Here is a 16,829-nt window from a genome sequence, read left to right as displayed (position 1 = left end):
GTGACCCCATAAACGGCAGCCCACCAGGCTCCCCCGTCCCTGGGATTCTCCAGGCAAGAACACTGGAGTGGGTTGCCATTTCCTTCTCCAGTGCATGAAAGTGAAAAGTGAAAGTGAAGTCGCTCAGTCGTGTCAGACTCTTAGTGACCCCATGGACTGCAGCCTACCAGGCTCCTCCATCCATGGGATTTTCTAGGCAAGAGTACTGGAGTGGGGTGCCATTGCCTTGGTGAGAGAAATCTGCTTTGGACTGGCAGTGATTGAGAATAGGAGCATGGGATGAAGATCATTTGAATGGGCCTTGGTGGATGAGTATGGTTCTGGTAGGTCCTCTTTGGGGAACAACAGGAGAACGATGAGATCTGAAAGACCAGGCTGTGCTCAGAGTTGGGAGCATAGCTGGACTGTGGTATTCTCAGAAGAGGAGGCTTCCAGCGTAGGTCTAGGCCACTTAGTACCAGCAGTTTGGTTTTCATTTTCATCTGGGGGCAGTTTAGCGTGTGGGTAAGAGCATAGCCTTCAGAGACACAATCCTGAGTGTAAATCCTAGTTCTCATCTGTAAAATGGAACTAATCATTAAGTATAACTCAGAGTTGTCATGAGGATTAGATTGGGTTATAAATAAAAGTTCTTCTGTGCAGTTCCTGACGCATGGGAAGCACTCAAAATTAGCCTTTATTCCTACTGTTACTTGTTCAGAAGAGTATTGTTTAGCAAGAAAATGGAAATGGCTAGATTGGACCTCCACAGTTTTGGGAAGGAGGGACTGAAGAGGTCCAAGGTTGGAGGAGGAAAAGCAGTGGGAGGATATTGTGTTGGGTAACGGGAGGGGATATGGGCTGACAGCGTGGGGCTGTGGCAGGGAAGACAGTTCACTGACGGATGAGACTGTGTGGAGGACGAGGGAGAATATGCCACAGGCCAGAGAGGAGACATAAGGACAAGAAAGATTTGCAGGGGCTCTGAGCTCCCCAGCACGATGACGAGGTGAGCAGAGACAGCTGCTGGAGCACAAGAAGGCAGTCTTGACCGTGAGTGTGTCGAGCTGAAGTATTAGAAGGACACGCCCCAAACCGAATTCATCACTTCGCTATCGGAACTGCTTTGTGTCCCACTTCACCCCTCTTTTGCTCCTCTTTATTTTTGCTTACTTGCGAGAGACAAAGAAGAGGAGAATCTGTCTATATATCTATCTTCTACCTGTCTGTCCATCTGCCGACCTACCTGTCTGCTTGTTGGCTGTCCATCTGTCCGTCTGCCTGTCTGTCAGGCTATTCCTCATGTGCTTCCCTGTCCCCAGTGCAGCTGGTGACATGAGGAAGTGGAGCTGACAGAGGGTCCTGGTGAAGCCCCTGGCAGGAGAGTGCCCAGCACCGTGGCTGTGACTGGCCTTCACAGGTCTGCGGCTCACGTGCAGGGTGAGGGGGATGCGGCCTGGCAGTCAGGGTCCCTGCTTCAGCCGTGTTGGGCCCATTTCTTCAATCCCTGAGTGAGGTTTTCAGACCCCACTGTTCTTTTGGACAGTGGGGGAATATGGGAGGAAGGAATGTGAAGTGGGAGGAGAACTTTGTAGGGTGAAAAAATAGGCCCATTATTTTTTAAAAATCATCTGAGGCTTTTTTCTTTTCTTTTTACTTTTCAGTTCTGTTGACTAGTGACTTGTTTATTCCGTAGAGCTTCTTCAAGCACCAGCAAGCACTGGGTGACATGTGATGGTTCCTGAGCACGTGGCTCCTAACGGCGTATATTCCCTCCCTCACTTCACCCCAAGAGTGCAGTTCTGGATGGGACTCTGTACATGGAAGGCACCCCAGCTTACTCCCAAGTATTGCTTGATTTGGGCACTTCCGCTGTGAAGTGGCCTTGAGTCCCCACATGTGGACAATGAGTTCTGTAGCTGCTGAGGAAGGTATGATGGTCTGATTAGAGGCTGTAAGTGGAGTTTTGAGCTCTTGTAGCTGGACTGCAGCACATCTCAGTGGCCCTCCTCTGGAGGCCTGAGAGTGGTTAGCAGCTCTGAGTAGTTGGCAGGCATGGTGGAGGGAGCAGGAGGTCTATACGTGGTGTCTTTGCAGACACCTCAGCAGTGGGAAGGGTGAGATTTCCGTTTTGTAATGAGGCGATTTACTCATGTTTTACACATTCGGGATCACATTTTTCTAGTGGTCTGAGAGATTTTCTTCAAACTTCAAAACAAAGGCTGGCTGTGCTGGCCCTAATGAAGCCCTGTGTGTGCTGAGTGCAGGACTGACGCAGGGCGTGTGTGTGCGCTGAATTTCCTGCTCTCCTGCCAGAGCTCTGTTTTCCTCCATCCTGCTCCCTAAATACTCTATTTTTAGATGTGAGCTTTTTTTTTTTTTCCAGGGCAAGGGGCCACATCTGCTGCTGCCGGCATTGCTCCCCTAAGAGCTAGCCATCTCCAGAAACTTTCAAAAGGGCAGCTGAAAAGCCATATTGCATTTTTCGATCCCTGTGTACTTCTGTTTTGAGGCTCAGGAGTTTGAGTGAGTCTGGCTTTAGGCTGGGGCTCTTCTTGAGAACACCAGGAATGGCTCCCTAACTCTAGTCATCATAAACCCATCTACCCAAGTCATCCTTATAGTGGGTCTGAGACTCCATGACCCCTGGGTTTTCTTCTCTAACTTGAAGTCTGTGATCACAGCAGAAGGCACAGTTCTACCTAGACCTGTGACAGTCCTTGGTGGATGAGGTGGTTGGTGGTATCTGACCTTAATGTGGTGATTTCACCCACCTTTCAGTTTTTCCCTTCTCTTGGATGGCCAGCGTACCTAGAAGCAGCTGTTAGGGGTCATGAAATAATCTGACTGTGTTTGAGAAGGCATTCCAATCTGTGAAGGCATTGCCTGGAGGGACTTTGTGCCTGTGAATGGGAATGGAGTCCCAGGGAGTTTTAGTGTTGGCCTCACACATAGAGCTGCCAGCTGGAGGGTAAGTTTCCATCCCCTGATTTCTGGTTGGAAAAGTGTACGCACATGGACTCCTCTGGCTGTGCCTGTCAGCCCCAAGTCACTGTCGAGACAGCTCTCCACTGCTCTCCCAAAGGCCAGCCATCTGAATAAGGAGGAGGTGTCCAGTTATGTTTCATTAAATGCTTTGAATTTTCTCTGTAATTTCAGGAACATCCACAGTTTCCAGGTTACCATGTAGTCTTTTTTTTTTTTCCCTTTAGCCATGCAGTGCAGCCTGTAGGATCTTAGTTCCCTGACCGGGGATCAAACCCATACTGCCCCCAGCCCAGTGGAAGCACAGAGTCCTAACTATTGGACCACTGGGGAATTCCCATACCATACAGTCTTGATTCGAGTGATTGCTACCCTGCTGCTACTCTGACCGCCTGAGCTGTGGTTCAAGAAGGTGGTTTTGGTTTTGCTTATCTTCATGCAGAGATGATAGAAATTAGAACCATATCGGTGTGATTTATGATCGGGTTACTCCCAGCTAAAAGTAGTGGATGATTTATTTACAGTTACTACTATCGTCTTATGCCCTTTTATTTCTGAAAGGTCATATATAGTCATCTTGATTGATCAATTTCTCTGTTTTCTATAGAATTCAGCATTTTATGTGGACTGTGAGTCATTGGTTCGAGCGCTTCAAGAATTGCCTCTCTCACTCCGACTCAATGTCGCTGCTGAATTGGTTCAGGTAAGAACCCTGATGACATCTTGAGGCTGGTATAAATTAGGGCAGGAGAAGAAGGAAACTAAAAAATATCTCCCTGCAGGATGTCTCAGAATCAGCTTTTCCTTTCAACAGGCTGAGGGTTTTGTATCAGAATTTTGTAAAGTTTTGAGGGAGAATGAAATACTTTTCAAAGTTTTTATCCTGTTTTATTGATCTATTTGGGACATTTTAAAGGATAAAATGTAATGGAATTGAATGAAATGTCAAAGTATGGAGTCTGGCTTGTGTTGTACCCAAAATGTTTATGTGCCAGGCTCTGTGTTATGCACTCAGGTTACAGTGGTGAATAGACTGACATGGTTCTTGCCCTCATGGAGCATAATCTGTTGGGAAAGATGGGTATTAATCAAGTTATCAAATTGCACTAAGTCCTGTGAAGGATAAGCACCATGGGCTATGAGAGTTTGTAATAATGAACCTGATGTACTTTGGTGTGATGTAGGAATGACTTTTCTGAAGAAGTTACAGATAAACTGAGAGCCAAAGTATAGGAACATTTGAGTTGAGATTTAAAGAAGGGTAGCACCCCACTCCAGTACTCTGGCCTGGAAAATCCCATGGATGGAGGAGCTTGGTGGGCTGCAGTCCATGGGGTCGCTAAGAGTCGGACACGACTGGGCGACTTCACTTTCACTTTTCACTTTCATGCATTGGAGAAGGAAATGGCAACCCACTCCAGTGTTCTTGCCTGGAGAATCCCAGGGACGGTGAAGCCTGGTGAGCTGCCGTCTATGGGGTCGCACAGAGTCGGACACGACTGAAGCGACTTAGCAACTTAGCAGCAACCCAATCAGATCTGTAATAGCAGTGCTAGTAATAATGATAACAGTAACAAAGAGTATTCTGGCCGCAGAATGGAGAGAAGACTGTGAGATTGGGGTGGGTGTGTTTATGCGGAAGTCTGCACATGCACACCCATGCAAGAGTAGAGGGGTGAGGAGAGGCGAATGAAGCGGCTCTGGCATGGTTCAGGTGAGTAATACTGTAGCCTGGACCAGCAATGGTGGGGAACTGGACTTAACCAAGAACTGAACTACAAAAGTAAAATTAATAGGACTTGGTGAAATGCTGGTGATGGAGCAGGAGCAGGCAGAGAATTCTTCTGGGTGTTCCAGCTTGTGCGACCCGGTGGTGGCTAGTATCAGTGAGGCTTGGACAGAGTATGAGTTTGTTCTGAGATTTCAAAGTGAAAATAATAGTAAATTGAATGTAGAAACCTATAGTTCAGAGTTAAGGGCTAGATATATAAATTTGGGCATTACAACCAGTGTAAGGTAGGTAAGAGGCCACTGAATGCGATAAGAGAGGAAAGGTCCAACAGTTAAACCAGAAGGAACTTCGAAATTTCTTTGAGACTTAACTGGATTTTTTTTTGAAAGTGAAACCCTGGGCAGTACTAAATAGAATCCGAGCAACTAAAATCATCAGTTTTGTTCTACAGTGAATATGATGCCAAGCTTAAACATCACCATGAACTGGTTACCCATCCAGTTGCTGTTTCTATGGCACTTAACTTGCCTCAAATTTAGGGCAAGTCGAATTCAGGGCTGGGGGACAGTTTGGGGCTGAGAAATAGAAAGGCTGGCATTTGCCTCTGATGGGGAATCACCCTGGGGCTTCTTTAGGAATGTTTGGGGTTGTCTTAATGATAGGGCAAGTGTTACTTTTCCCCTGGGTGTCCAGAGATGGTTAGAGTTCGGACATACTTGGTTTGGTCCCACAAAATGAGGAATGGTCAACAGGACCTCATTGGGGTGAAGGTGATGGGGGCCCCAGGACTGAGGAGAGAAGCGGGGGGAAGTGTTATGAGAAATCCAAAGTGAAGGATGGCAGGCCTTAAGAGGAAAGTAATTACAGGAACTTTGAAAACCTGGCTAAATCGTTTTAAAATACCATCCCTCCCCCGTTACGTAGAGCAGTTATTCTCAACTGTTTGTACCTTACTCACCTGGGGAGTGAACAAACAAAAACAATGAGGACAGCCAGTCCAGACCATCTGAGTGATTACAAGACTGCAGCCGGGGCCCACATCCCAGCTTCACCCTGCATACTGACAGTGCTGGGTGAGTGTTCATGTGCGAGGCTGTACTGTCTTAAAAGCCCTGAGGAGTTATTAGCAAACTGGATCTGCCCGGGATGCTTAAATGTACAAGTAAGGGGACAGTGGCTCCAAGAGCAGCCGAACCTCCTTTTGAACCTAGACTGCTGCCGGGCTGGTCACCCCAGTCTTCCCTCCAGGACTGTGGTTCTCAGTCTTCTTCTACATTACAAACACCTGGGGGGAGGGTCTAACTCCATTAAATTATAACATGTAGAAACGTGCACATGTAAACCTTTATAACCATGGAATCACCATCTAGATCAAGAAACAGAATATTGCCACCGCCCAGAACCACCCCCACCCCACCCAAGTACTGACCCAAGGCAGTACTTCCCTAAAACCACTGTCCTGACTCCTAATATTCAAGAGTTAGTTTTGCCTGTTTGGGGAGTTTTTACAAATGTAATCAGATAGAATGTTTTCTTTAGCGTCTGGCAGTTGTTACTCACGAGTGACCGTTAGTAACATTATTTTTCTTCTTAGTGAGTGTGTCCCGTCACCTCTGTATTTGTGCATTTTAGTACGATGAGCAGATCTGATTCACTTGTTACTCCTCCGTGCCCTTTACAGATGTCCGCCTCGTCACAGGCGTAAGTGTGTGTTCACATAGACCTGTGGTTCTGTCTGATCTCAGCCCAGTGATGGGAACGCATGGGTCTTTTGATTTCAGCTCTAATCTGGTGAGCACAAGGCTGAGGTGGATATAGCGGGGAGGTGTCCCACATTTACCCCTATTAATTAGAAGGGGTGCTGGGGCAAACCTGGATGGAGACACTTCATGACCTTCCTGTCTGAACTGAATTTCCTACTCCACACAGTCTGATGGCTTCCTCTGCTTTAGTTCCTGCTTAAGCAAATAGGGCAGGACTCTCAGTTTTAACTCAGATATTGTGCTTCTCTTTCAGACTGCCCTGCCTTTAGAGCTCCCTCAGGTGAAACCAAAGAGAAATAATGATGGCAAGGGGCTAGGGATGCAGCTAAAGGGGCCCTTGGGGCCTGGAGGAAAGGGGTCCCTCTCGGAGATGAAATCCACCACCACCGGCTTCCCCATGTACCCGGGTAAAGACGGCCCAGGATCGGGGCCTTCCAAGGGTTCTCAGAACCCCACTTCCCTGCTGCAGTTGGCCGCAGATCATTTGGAAGAAGAGCTAGATCTGCTGCTTAATTTAGATGCGCCTGTGAAAGAGGGAGGTGATGTCTTCTCAGACCAGACAGCTCAGGACCTGGGATCCGAGAAGAGTGGGCAGGTGGCCCAAGAAGCAGGTACGGTTTTCATTTTATTCCCACCCATCTTGTTGATTCTGGTGTTTTTCTGAGAATAGCTTCACCTCCGTCACATCCCCACACATCTTCATCGGTGTCTGCCATCGATCTGGCCTCTTTCACTGACATCTATTTCTGTGCTCACATCTCTACTTCCCCCTGAGCTGACCTTTCTGACATCGTTCTCACTCGATAATGCTGGCCTTCCAAAGCTGCTACCTGTCTGATTGCAATCTTAAACCTGGGGGTACAAATTGAACTCATGCTATAAAAGGCATTTAGAGCCTTGTGGCCTCAGCTGTGCAGCAGCAGACCTTTTAATCGACTGAACAGGCCTGTGGACCAAGTCTGTGTGCTTCTCGCTTGCTATTCTGCTTTTGTTTAAAAAGGAGGAGAGTTCCTCACATGCTCATTCTGTGAGATGGTGGCCCATCTGACAGGGAGAGGCCTAGTGACTGCCCTGTCCATACACTGCCCTTAGGACCCTCTGATGGCTTTCCAGGATCGCTGCTTAGTAAAAAAGGAAACAGAGCTGTTGGTCTTTAAAAAGAAGAAAAACCTCATGAACTGTGAGAGTCACCATTCAAATAAATAGAAGAGCAAATCTACCCCATTTATGAACGTGTTTAGGTATTATTGGATCTTCTTAGGGAGTAGGCACAATGACAGAATGTTTTCTCTTACCGGGAGCAAAGTTAACAACTTGGTTGATTTCTAGCATGGATCAAACCCCAGGGAAGCATTAACCCTCAATTCTAAGACTAACGTGAAGTTAACATTGCATTTATTTTCTTAGAACCTGCAAACCCATCTGTGTTGGAAGAAAAGAACGTGACCTCGGGGCAACCAAGTATATCCAGAAATGTTACCGAGGAAGAGCTTGAAGACTGGTTGGACAGCATGATTTCCTAATGACAAGGAAAGAAAGGGAAAAAGAGAGAAGGAAAAGAAAATGAAAACTGCCTGAAGCCAGTTTTGGTTGCCTTGTAAGGGTGTGCAGGCCCAAGGCTGTCCTAGAACAGCTGGTTTACAAGCACGGCCCCAAGCCCACGTGGCCATCACGCTTAGCACAGTAGATGCCTTCCTCCATGTTCAGCAACATCTGAAGTAGACATTTAAGAGGCTCGCTACATTTGTTCTCTGGCTTTAGTAACTGAATAGATGTCTTAAGGGTAAGAGATGTTTCGGCCCTTGTTTCCAGTTTCTTCCTCTCTGTGTTTACAGCATAGCAGGTGCTGCTGATGAAGAGGAGAGAGCTAAGCAACCAGGCATGCATTTGGCCAAAATAAAGAAACACTGGTCTGTAGATTTTCTCTTTCTTTCTTTCTTGTGTGGGGAGCTGTGCACTATTGGTTACTCCCATGTCCCTTTCCCTGCAGTCACAGGGTGGTTGGGAATCATCCAGAAGGTGGTTCATTACAAGAGGCCAAGCCGTGGAGTGGTGTCTATGATGACTTTATTGCAGTGGGCACTTCATGTTACTTAAGGAGATTCACCTAAATAGAGCAGCTCCACTACTTACAAGGGACCATAAAGCATTGCTCAGTTTGGCTTAAGGTTGAGATTTTTTTTTGAATTTTCAGTACAGTACTTCTAATAACAGCAATTGGTAAGCTGTTACTGAAAAAAAAATCTTATGAATAACAACTTTTCCAGTGCAGTTTCATAAAGTAAGAGAAGATCAACACAGCTGATTAATGGAACTGTCCATCTTGAACATAAACATAAAAAACTTGCATAGCTATATCTAAAGAGGTTTTTAAGGCACTTAATCAATATTTCAGTGTCGACAAAGTGGTGGGTTTTTGTTTTTTTCTATTTCTTTAACTGCTTAAAGCTTTTCAAGCTGATTCTGGATACATTCACTAGCGAGTACCATGGGAAAAATTAGACTGCAGTTAAAATGATTTTTTTTTTTGTAGCTCGGACCATGACTCACTAGTGGGTTACTGTCACATGGCATTCAGGTGTTTAAAATTCCAGGTATTATGCATCTAAAACTTCCTACCTCTCCAGCCCTTCCCTCGTGATGTCATCCCAACATACTAGTTAGAACTGAAAAACATGAAGACTTTCCACTAGAGCTTCCTTGATGCTGTGCCATCATTTTGACAGGTCATCTCCCACAATATAAGTCCATTAGGTACAAAAAGCCAAGTCAATTCCAAAATATCACAAATGTGTAATGAACTCTTCCTTGTGTGGGAGGCCTTTAGGAAATGTCACTTTTCCAATGTGTTGCAGAATTGTAAGAGAAGGATTTTATTGACCATCCAGAGTATGGTGGAGGCTTCTTTCACTCCCATTTATCCAAGCTGATCTTCATATTGTTTCCGGAAGCAGTCACCAGCTGGGAAGAAATCCCAGCACCTTTCTTGGTACATCTTCCAGACGTAAGATTCCTGAAATAGTGAGAACCAACCACAGTAAGCTGAAACCCAGTTTTCCGTCTCTGCATCTCCCTTTGGGAATACTGATGTGGATAAGTATGAGGCCCAACTGGCACGTTCTTTCTTGCTCTATTCCCAGCCACCGCTCCCCCCACCCCCAGGCTATTTTGGGAGCAAGAAGTCATTTCTGCCTTCTCCTGACTACCACCGCCCCACCACCATCCCAAACAAAAACCCCCCAGTGAAACCAACTCAGTGATTGCCACTAAAATTACTTAAAAGATTTAGCAGTGAGTTGATTCCACATCATTTGTAATCGCGAGGAGGCAGAATGTATGATGAGCGCGCACTGAGTGCCCACTGAGGCCGGGGCCAGGAGGGCCGAGCTAGATACGGATGCCAGTTGCCTTTAAGTGTCTGAGCCATGGCGTTTTCCTACAAAGCCAGGAATTTCGGTAACCTGCCTTTTCCTCCCCTGTTCTCTGCCTTTGTTTCTTGTTCATACTTGGTCACAGAATCCCTCTGACTCTCACTCTGTCGCACCCACCCCTTCGCGTCCCTGAGTCACCCACAGAGGAGGTCACTGTCTTCCTCGTGCTGTCTCTCCCACCGTTTTACTCTGAGGCGCCTGCTCTTTGCTGCACCGCCCACTCCGCTTCCCATTGTCTTTTTCTCTGTTAACGTCCTCCCCACCTCCAGCAACCCTAAGGGCTTAGCAAACGCCAGTGTCTGCTGGGAAGGATAACCAGGGGGCCTTTTGAAACAGATGGGAGTCGCCTTAAAATCTGACTTTGTAATTCACAAAGAGATGGTATTAACAGTGCAGGAAGCAGTGGGAAAATGCACAGAAGAGATGGATGGGGTCATTTCTTTACTGAGTGTTGACTTAGGAAGGGGAAGCCCTAACACAGGGGTGTGATTCTGTTAGATATTTCTCACCTGTCCCGTGTGCTCTGTCTCATCTTTGTTAATCAAATACATGAGGAAGAACCTGGAACGAGGAAAAATGCTTCAACAACCGAGGGAAACAGTATTAGATACTTTGGTTAGAAAACTAAGGTTCATTTTCTCAAGTGAACTGGAGAGAGGATCAGGTATGTTGTTTAGCATCATGCTGACCACTCACTGTACCTTTCAGAATTGGGGAAACGTGGCGTGACAACATACACCATTATTTTCAAATAATATACATAAATCTCAAAATGAGCCTTTCTGTGAAGAGGTCCTTTTTACTGTCACCAAACCTTGAGCTAAGATCACTTCTGAGGAACCATTTGTAGCTACCATTTTATTGTTTTTTTTAAAAAATCCTAATATAAACAATAAAATGGTAGCCAAAACTCTAACCATATAATTTTTAGGTGGCCAGTTTATTCTCATATAGGAATGTGGAATTGAAATCATGTGTATCTCATATAGGAATGCAGAATTGAAATCATGTCTATCTCAAAGATATGTCACAGAAAAGTATTGATAAAAGTATTGACTCTCATTCAGTTGCCCTGATTTTTCCAGAAGTGTAGTTTTATTGTTGTTGTTTTTTTACAGACAACGGAGGTAGGCCAGTGTAGTTCCACTTGCTCTAACCAGGAGGCTTGTGTCTAAGGTTTGAGTATGTCTGGAAAACAGAATCATGAGGCTGGGGCTGGCCTCTCAGCTCACATTATGCGATCTCAGAGGCAGCATCCAAGGGAATCGACCTGTGCCCTTCAGGATAACAACCGTGAGGCTGGTGAAAGAGAAAGTATAAATAGCATCCTTGGGAGGGTGAGGAGAGCTTGAGCCCCAGATTTTGAGTTCTCCCAGGATATTCTTAGTTTTATAGACTCAGATTGTGGCCCACAGTGAAGCAATAACTACTTTCCTTCCTTTTATCAGACTAAGAAAGGAAACGTGACCAGTATCTTGCCATATAGGACATTATTGCTTTCCTAGCACATTTAATTGACAAAGCACAATTTTCAGGGGTGGGGGGAAGTTTTAAACATGAATAAGACCAGTTGTCTCCCCTCAAGCTTGCTAGTGGAGGGGCACAGAGAAAATACACTGAAATACAGAGAAAATGTACAGAGTGCCATGGGAAGTACCTTCAAGAGTCCTAACTGTTCTCTGTCCACGGGCCTGAGATGAGCCACAGGCTCACCTTTTCTAGAAGTACATCCATCCTGATCACCTCCATGAAGATGCAAACAACAATGAACACTCATGGTTCAAGGAAAGGTATGCCCAAGTGATTTTTTTTTTTAAACCTGTGTTTCTGTCTTAAACCCATTTTAGCAAAAAGACATTGTTACTTCCCTTTGACAATAAGCTCCCTCAGTGGCGAGGCCCATTCTATCCTAAAGAAAGATTAGGGTTTTCTAAACAATAAAGGGTAGACACAGAGGGGAAGGGCCAGGCCAGTTAGCAGAGCCCAGCAGTTTCTTTTCTTGAAAATGATGATCACTTACAGAATCTGCATTGTCAGCTGATGTATATTCCCTACAAATTCTGTACGTTTCCTAGGCAGTTTGTGGCACACAATAGATTCTGAATAGCTTCTGCCCAAATGAGATATTTATTATTTACCTACTGCGTGCCAGGCCTCAGGTGCTGGGATACAGCAATGTGAAAACACACACATCTTAAACCCAGCCTGGAAATTAACCCTGGGATCCAGCATCGTGCAGGTCAGGGGCCACCTTGACAAGAGCAAATAGGAATTGGTGGGGAGGAAGGCCAACTGCAGGGGAGAGTGAGTGAGTGCTAAGGAGAGTGAGAGAGAGAGAAATTGGAGACTGTGAACAGGCACATTTTCCCATTTTTTCTGGAAGAGAAGGAAAAGTGGGGCCATAGCCTTTGTTCTTGGTTTAGGATTAAAAAATATTATAAGGTGCTAGGAAAAATCCCCAAGAGAATAGGACCTTGGGAAGGAACGGGATCTAATTCCAGGTGGAGGGCAGGGTATATGGCAAAGGTACGGCTCATGGGGACTCCTGCAGGTTCTTTCCTAATTGCTCCTGCTTTCCAGAGACCAAGGAGGAAGAGACATTAGCAGAGAGTGAACTGTAAGACACATACTGCATTTGACTCATTGCTCGTCCCCCACCCGTCACCTCCGCTGACCAAGGATACTCACAGGTAGTTGGCTAAGTTGTGCTCTTGCAGCGTGTGTGTTTCAAAACCATGAGGGGTCGTGTCAAAGTAGTCATTGCCAATCCCACAGATGAAACATTTAGTCTGAGAACAATAACAGAAAAGGCGTGAGTAGGCGTGACATTACAGGCAGTTGGACAAAGGGTGATGATCTCTAACTGAATTGAGAGAGACTGAAAAATATTTCCCTTTCGTGCTTCAGGCTGTTAGTCACCTACTCCACAGTGTCACGTACCTAGCTTCTGGCCAGCGGAGGGTACCTGCTCTCGCCCAAGCCTGGGGCATGACACAGGCAGCAGGGGGAGGGTAGGGCACAGAGGGTGGAGCAGAAGAAATGCCCAGAGCTGGTGGATGGGCACAGATAAAAGGACAGGCATGGAAAACAAACTTGGGTAGTAGTTTTGCCTAGGGCTGAGGAATAGCAGAACCTATTGTTTAAAAAATCCATTTGCTGTGAGATACAAAAATGGAGCTGGGATTAGAAAGGTAGGTACCTCCATATCCTCTCGTACTTGTTCCTGCTGGTCTCTCAGCTCCCCAAAAGCATCAATAATAAGACCTGGAATTTTAAATATGAAAAAAGAATGCTTTGCATAACCTGTCAAGTAATTCAGAGCAGAGGCCACTTTGTTTTAAAAAATAAAAAGGGGAATTATGAAGCTGAATGATACAATTAAACCAAAATCAGAAAAAAAAAAAAAAAACAAAGACAAACCCCACTTGTGTTTTCAGATGCTGTATCCTGGTTAATCATTTTTCATGGTTCCTCTTACTCCACCTCTCTGCAATATTTGATGCTAACTACTCACTCCTCCTCGACTCTTCTCATCCTTCCTTCCTCGTCCCTCTGTTTGCTGGGCTGTTCCTTTTCTTCCTTATCGGCTCTTCCTCTTCTAGCCCCTTAGGCACTGATGTGTATCAACTGGGGTTCCTTCTCTGCTTTTTTGCGTTTGTTTTTGGGAAATCTCTACAACCCCATCTTCAACCACCACCACTAATGGATCCTATTTCTTTTATTTTTGCATTCATTAATACTTATTTTATATGTCCTTATGTAATATTTTTTTACCTTATACCATTCCTGATTTGTCTCCTAAAAGACGTATTAGAGTTAACTGCTTGTTGATCCTCAACACCTGTATGGCTTATAGGTCTCTCGACTTGGCATGACTTAAACTAAATCTTTCACCATCGTTCTCTAATTCCTGACAAGCTACTAACATACCAGTACCTCTCCCTGCGAAGAAGGAAAAAACATGTCACACTCTCACAGCTCCTCTTTCTGCCTGGGAGGTAAATGATCAGGGCAGAAATCATGAGGGCCCATACTAACCACGGGAGATATTTAGGAAGCAGAATAAGAGGGAAATGATCAGTTCAGATTTGGCAGTGAAGGAGGGTGGTCCTCTGCAAGGATGTTCAAGTTTCTTGTATCACTACCTGGGTATATCTTTGGGCTTCTTTATAGTAGATGTCTAGAAATGTCTTGTTTGAATTAACAAGTAAGTGAACGCACGGACCTCTTTACAGAAAACAATTAAGTGATAGATGCAGAAAGGTAAAGAGAACTGGACTGAGCCCCGTGCATACAACATAACTGGTAAGCATACCTTGGATGATGGCCAGCAGGATGACAATGACGAAGAAGAAGAAGGTAATGTCAAAAACGATGCGATACATTTCATATGGGTCCCCAGCAGGGTCTTCAATTTCATCCCCGATGCCACCTCCAGCTCTCACTCCCACGTACATGTGGAACAGGTAACACTAGAGAAGAAAAATCATGGCAATTTCAGTAAAAGCTGCAGAGTTTCGTTTGTTGTTATGGAGATGGTCTGATCATTCATGTAATTAAAAATATGACAGCCCTGAGGCAGGAGAAGAGTACACTTCACAATAAGATATTCATACCGCTAACTCTGGGCTTGCACCCTCTGGTATCTATAAAGATGGAAAGATTGCTGTTCCATATCTTTAAAAGATATTTTTTGCTCCTTTTCTAAAAAACAGTTTTGAACTACTGGACACACACATGAGAATTCACTCTAGGTGTGTGAGGAGGATGGCAGATATGAATTTTATTTCATTTAAGTGCCAGCCTCCAGGAAAAGTCTGCCCTCCTCCTGCATTCTCCGCACACCTAGGAGCGCGGGGCTCCCCACAGCATCTCCTCCCAAGCTGCACGCATGCACCAGGTAGGGCTCACAGACCAGGGTGCCCCCTGTCCCTCCTCCTAACAGGCTGTGATGGGTTCGGGATGCAAGTGTGGGAGGCAATCTTAGGGCTGGTAAATAAAAAACTAGGGGCAGCACGGAGCCTGGTCTGGCCACACTGGGGCTTCAGCAACTGTAATATTGCTGTCTCAGGGTGCTTGCCCTGAGAAAGTATATGGAGGGTTTTTAGCCAAAAAGTGCCTCCATTTTCTGGAGAAATGATCACAGTGGGGGCAAGGGAGCAGTGTACTGTCACTGGTCTCTAATACACACATTCTTTTCCTGAAATCTGGTCCCTATAAATGTCTAGAGATGCTGCTGCAGCTAGGCCCTTCTAGCCCCGCAGAGGCTGCCCTGAAAGGACCCTGCTGCCCCGACCTGATCCCACTGCTATGACATTTTTCATTTGACATGTGTTCTGAAAGAAGGCCCACTGGCTTGCTGAAATAAACTGAGCGCCAGGTTTGTGGGATTCTTTGCTCCCAGCTCTCAAAGGCAAAGGATCCAAACTTGACTTCTGTGAGATACAGACTTGGGTTAACTCACAGCTTCACCACACACAAACGTGGACAGATGATGACCCACCTACCTGTGTGCTTCTCCTTCCAGCTGGACCCAGACAAGTGGCATATTCCACCACTTCTGTCTTTCCAGGGCCCGCCGCGCTTTTGGACCAGACATCAGCATTCCGTGCTCATCTCTGTCTCCACACTGCCACTCTGCCCACAGCCCTTCTCCCCCTGCCAGGCTGGGCAGCCCCACAGGGACTCACCGTCATCATGTCATCACACTTCATGTCGGGCTCGTCGTCGTCTTCACTTTTGTTGTAGAACTTGCGGAAGAAGTTGAAGGCCACCACGGTATAGAGATAAACCACCACGGCCAGGAGACCGACGGTCAGGACCAGCTGGGAGCAGAGAGAGAGACGGAAGAGGCAGTAGGTCTTCCCCTTAAAGGCTGGTGGGAGACTCCAAGGAAACAGGAAAGTGGAACGATGAGAGGACGGGAACGAAGGCGGTGACGCTCCAGATGCCAAAAGAGAGATGAGACCAGAGAAGAAAACAGGCTTGTCGGGAGAAAAGAGTAATGATGGGCTCTTACGGACTAAATTGGGTCCCTGACATTCATATGCTGAAGCCCTGATGCTCAGCACCTCTGAATGTGACTGCATTTGGAGACAGGGCCTTTAAAGGGGTGATTAAATTAAAATGAGGCTGTTAGGGTGGGCACTGCTCTAATCTGACTTGGTTTTTTTTAACAAGAAGAGAAGGTTAGGACTCAAGAGAGATACCAGGTATGCACTGAAGCATAATAAAGTGAAAAAGCTGCAGGCCATGCAGAGAGGCCTCAGGGAAACCAAGCTCCCCACATCTTTATCTTGGACTTCCAGCCTCCAGAACTGAGATGAAATCAATGTCTGTTGTCTAAGCCTCCAGTCTTGAGTACAGCAAGTTCCCTAGGTACGAATGAGTTCTATTCCAAGAGGGTATTTATAAGTAAGTCCAATGAAGTTAGCCTAGATACCCAACTAACACAACTGGCTATATATTGTAACAGGTTTATAATACTTTTCAGATAAATAGTATGTAACAAACACAAAAATAAGACATTTTAAATTTTACAGTACCTTGAAAAGTACAGTGGTACAGTACAATAGCTGGCATACAGGGCACACTGACAATTTGAAAGTTTGTATGTAGGGGACTTACTGTATATTGTTACAACAGCCTGGGCAGACTGACGCCTGGGGTGCTGCACAGGGGCACGTGTAAACTACAGAGGGATTTAAGGATGAGAAGAGTGATGGCGCTCTAAGGGTGGTTACTTTGGTTTTTTACAGAGAAAGCAATGACCTGCAGCTTCATGATGTAGCTGCTTTTTTTTATTTGTAGTTGATTCACAATGTTGGTTTCAGGTGTACCACACAATGATTGTTATACACATACCCACACACATATTCTTTTTCATATTCTCCCTATAGGTTATCACAAAATAGTGAGTATAGTTTCCTGTGCTATAAA

The 16,829-nt window shown here is 45.6% G+C and overlaps 2 protein-coding genes across 2 annotated transcripts in view; one reads left to right on the top strand and one right to left on the bottom strand.

The window, feature by feature from the left end:
- The window catches only part of AVEN (apoptosis and caspase activation inhibitor), a 175,550-nt gene extending 167,249 nt beyond the window's left edge, over nt 1-8,301 (top strand). Inside the window, exons 4-6 of the mRNA XM_068992837.1 lie at nt 3,572-3,667; nt 6,713-7,070; nt 7,867-8,301. Coding sequence (XP_068848938.1) covers nt 3,572-3,667; nt 6,713-7,070; nt 7,867-7,982 — 570 coding nt within the window. The 3' untranslated portion in view covers nt 7,983-8,301. The remainder of the gene's footprint in view (nt 1-3,571; nt 3,668-6,712; nt 7,071-7,866) is intronic.
- A 1,075-nt stretch (nt 8,302-9,376) lies between these two features.
- Nucleotides 9,377-16,829, bottom strand: part of RYR3 (ryanodine receptor 3) — a 386,865-nt gene continuing 379,412 nt past the window's right edge. The window contains exons 98-103 of the mRNA XM_068992826.1: nt 15,581-15,715; nt 14,206-14,362; nt 13,090-13,154; nt 12,579-12,679; nt 10,400-10,451; nt 9,377-9,472 (exon numbers count right to left, since the gene is read on the bottom strand). Coding sequence (XP_068848927.1) covers nt 9,377-9,472; nt 10,400-10,451; nt 12,579-12,679; nt 13,090-13,154; nt 14,206-14,362; nt 15,581-15,715 — 606 coding nt within the window. The remainder of the gene's footprint in view (nt 9,473-10,399; nt 10,452-12,578; nt 12,680-13,089; nt 13,155-14,205; nt 14,363-15,580; nt 15,716-16,829) is intronic.

The sequence above is a fragment of the Capricornis sumatraensis genome, chromosome 2 (assembly GCF_032405125.1).
Source record: "Capricornis sumatraensis isolate serow.1 chromosome 2, serow.2, whole genome shotgun sequence".
Taxonomy (NCBI): domain Eukaryota; kingdom Metazoa; phylum Chordata; class Mammalia; order Artiodactyla; family Bovidae; genus Capricornis; species Capricornis sumatraensis.
Note: the sequence above shows the minus strand (reverse complement) of the source record. Positions and strands in the feature narration are given on the sequence as shown.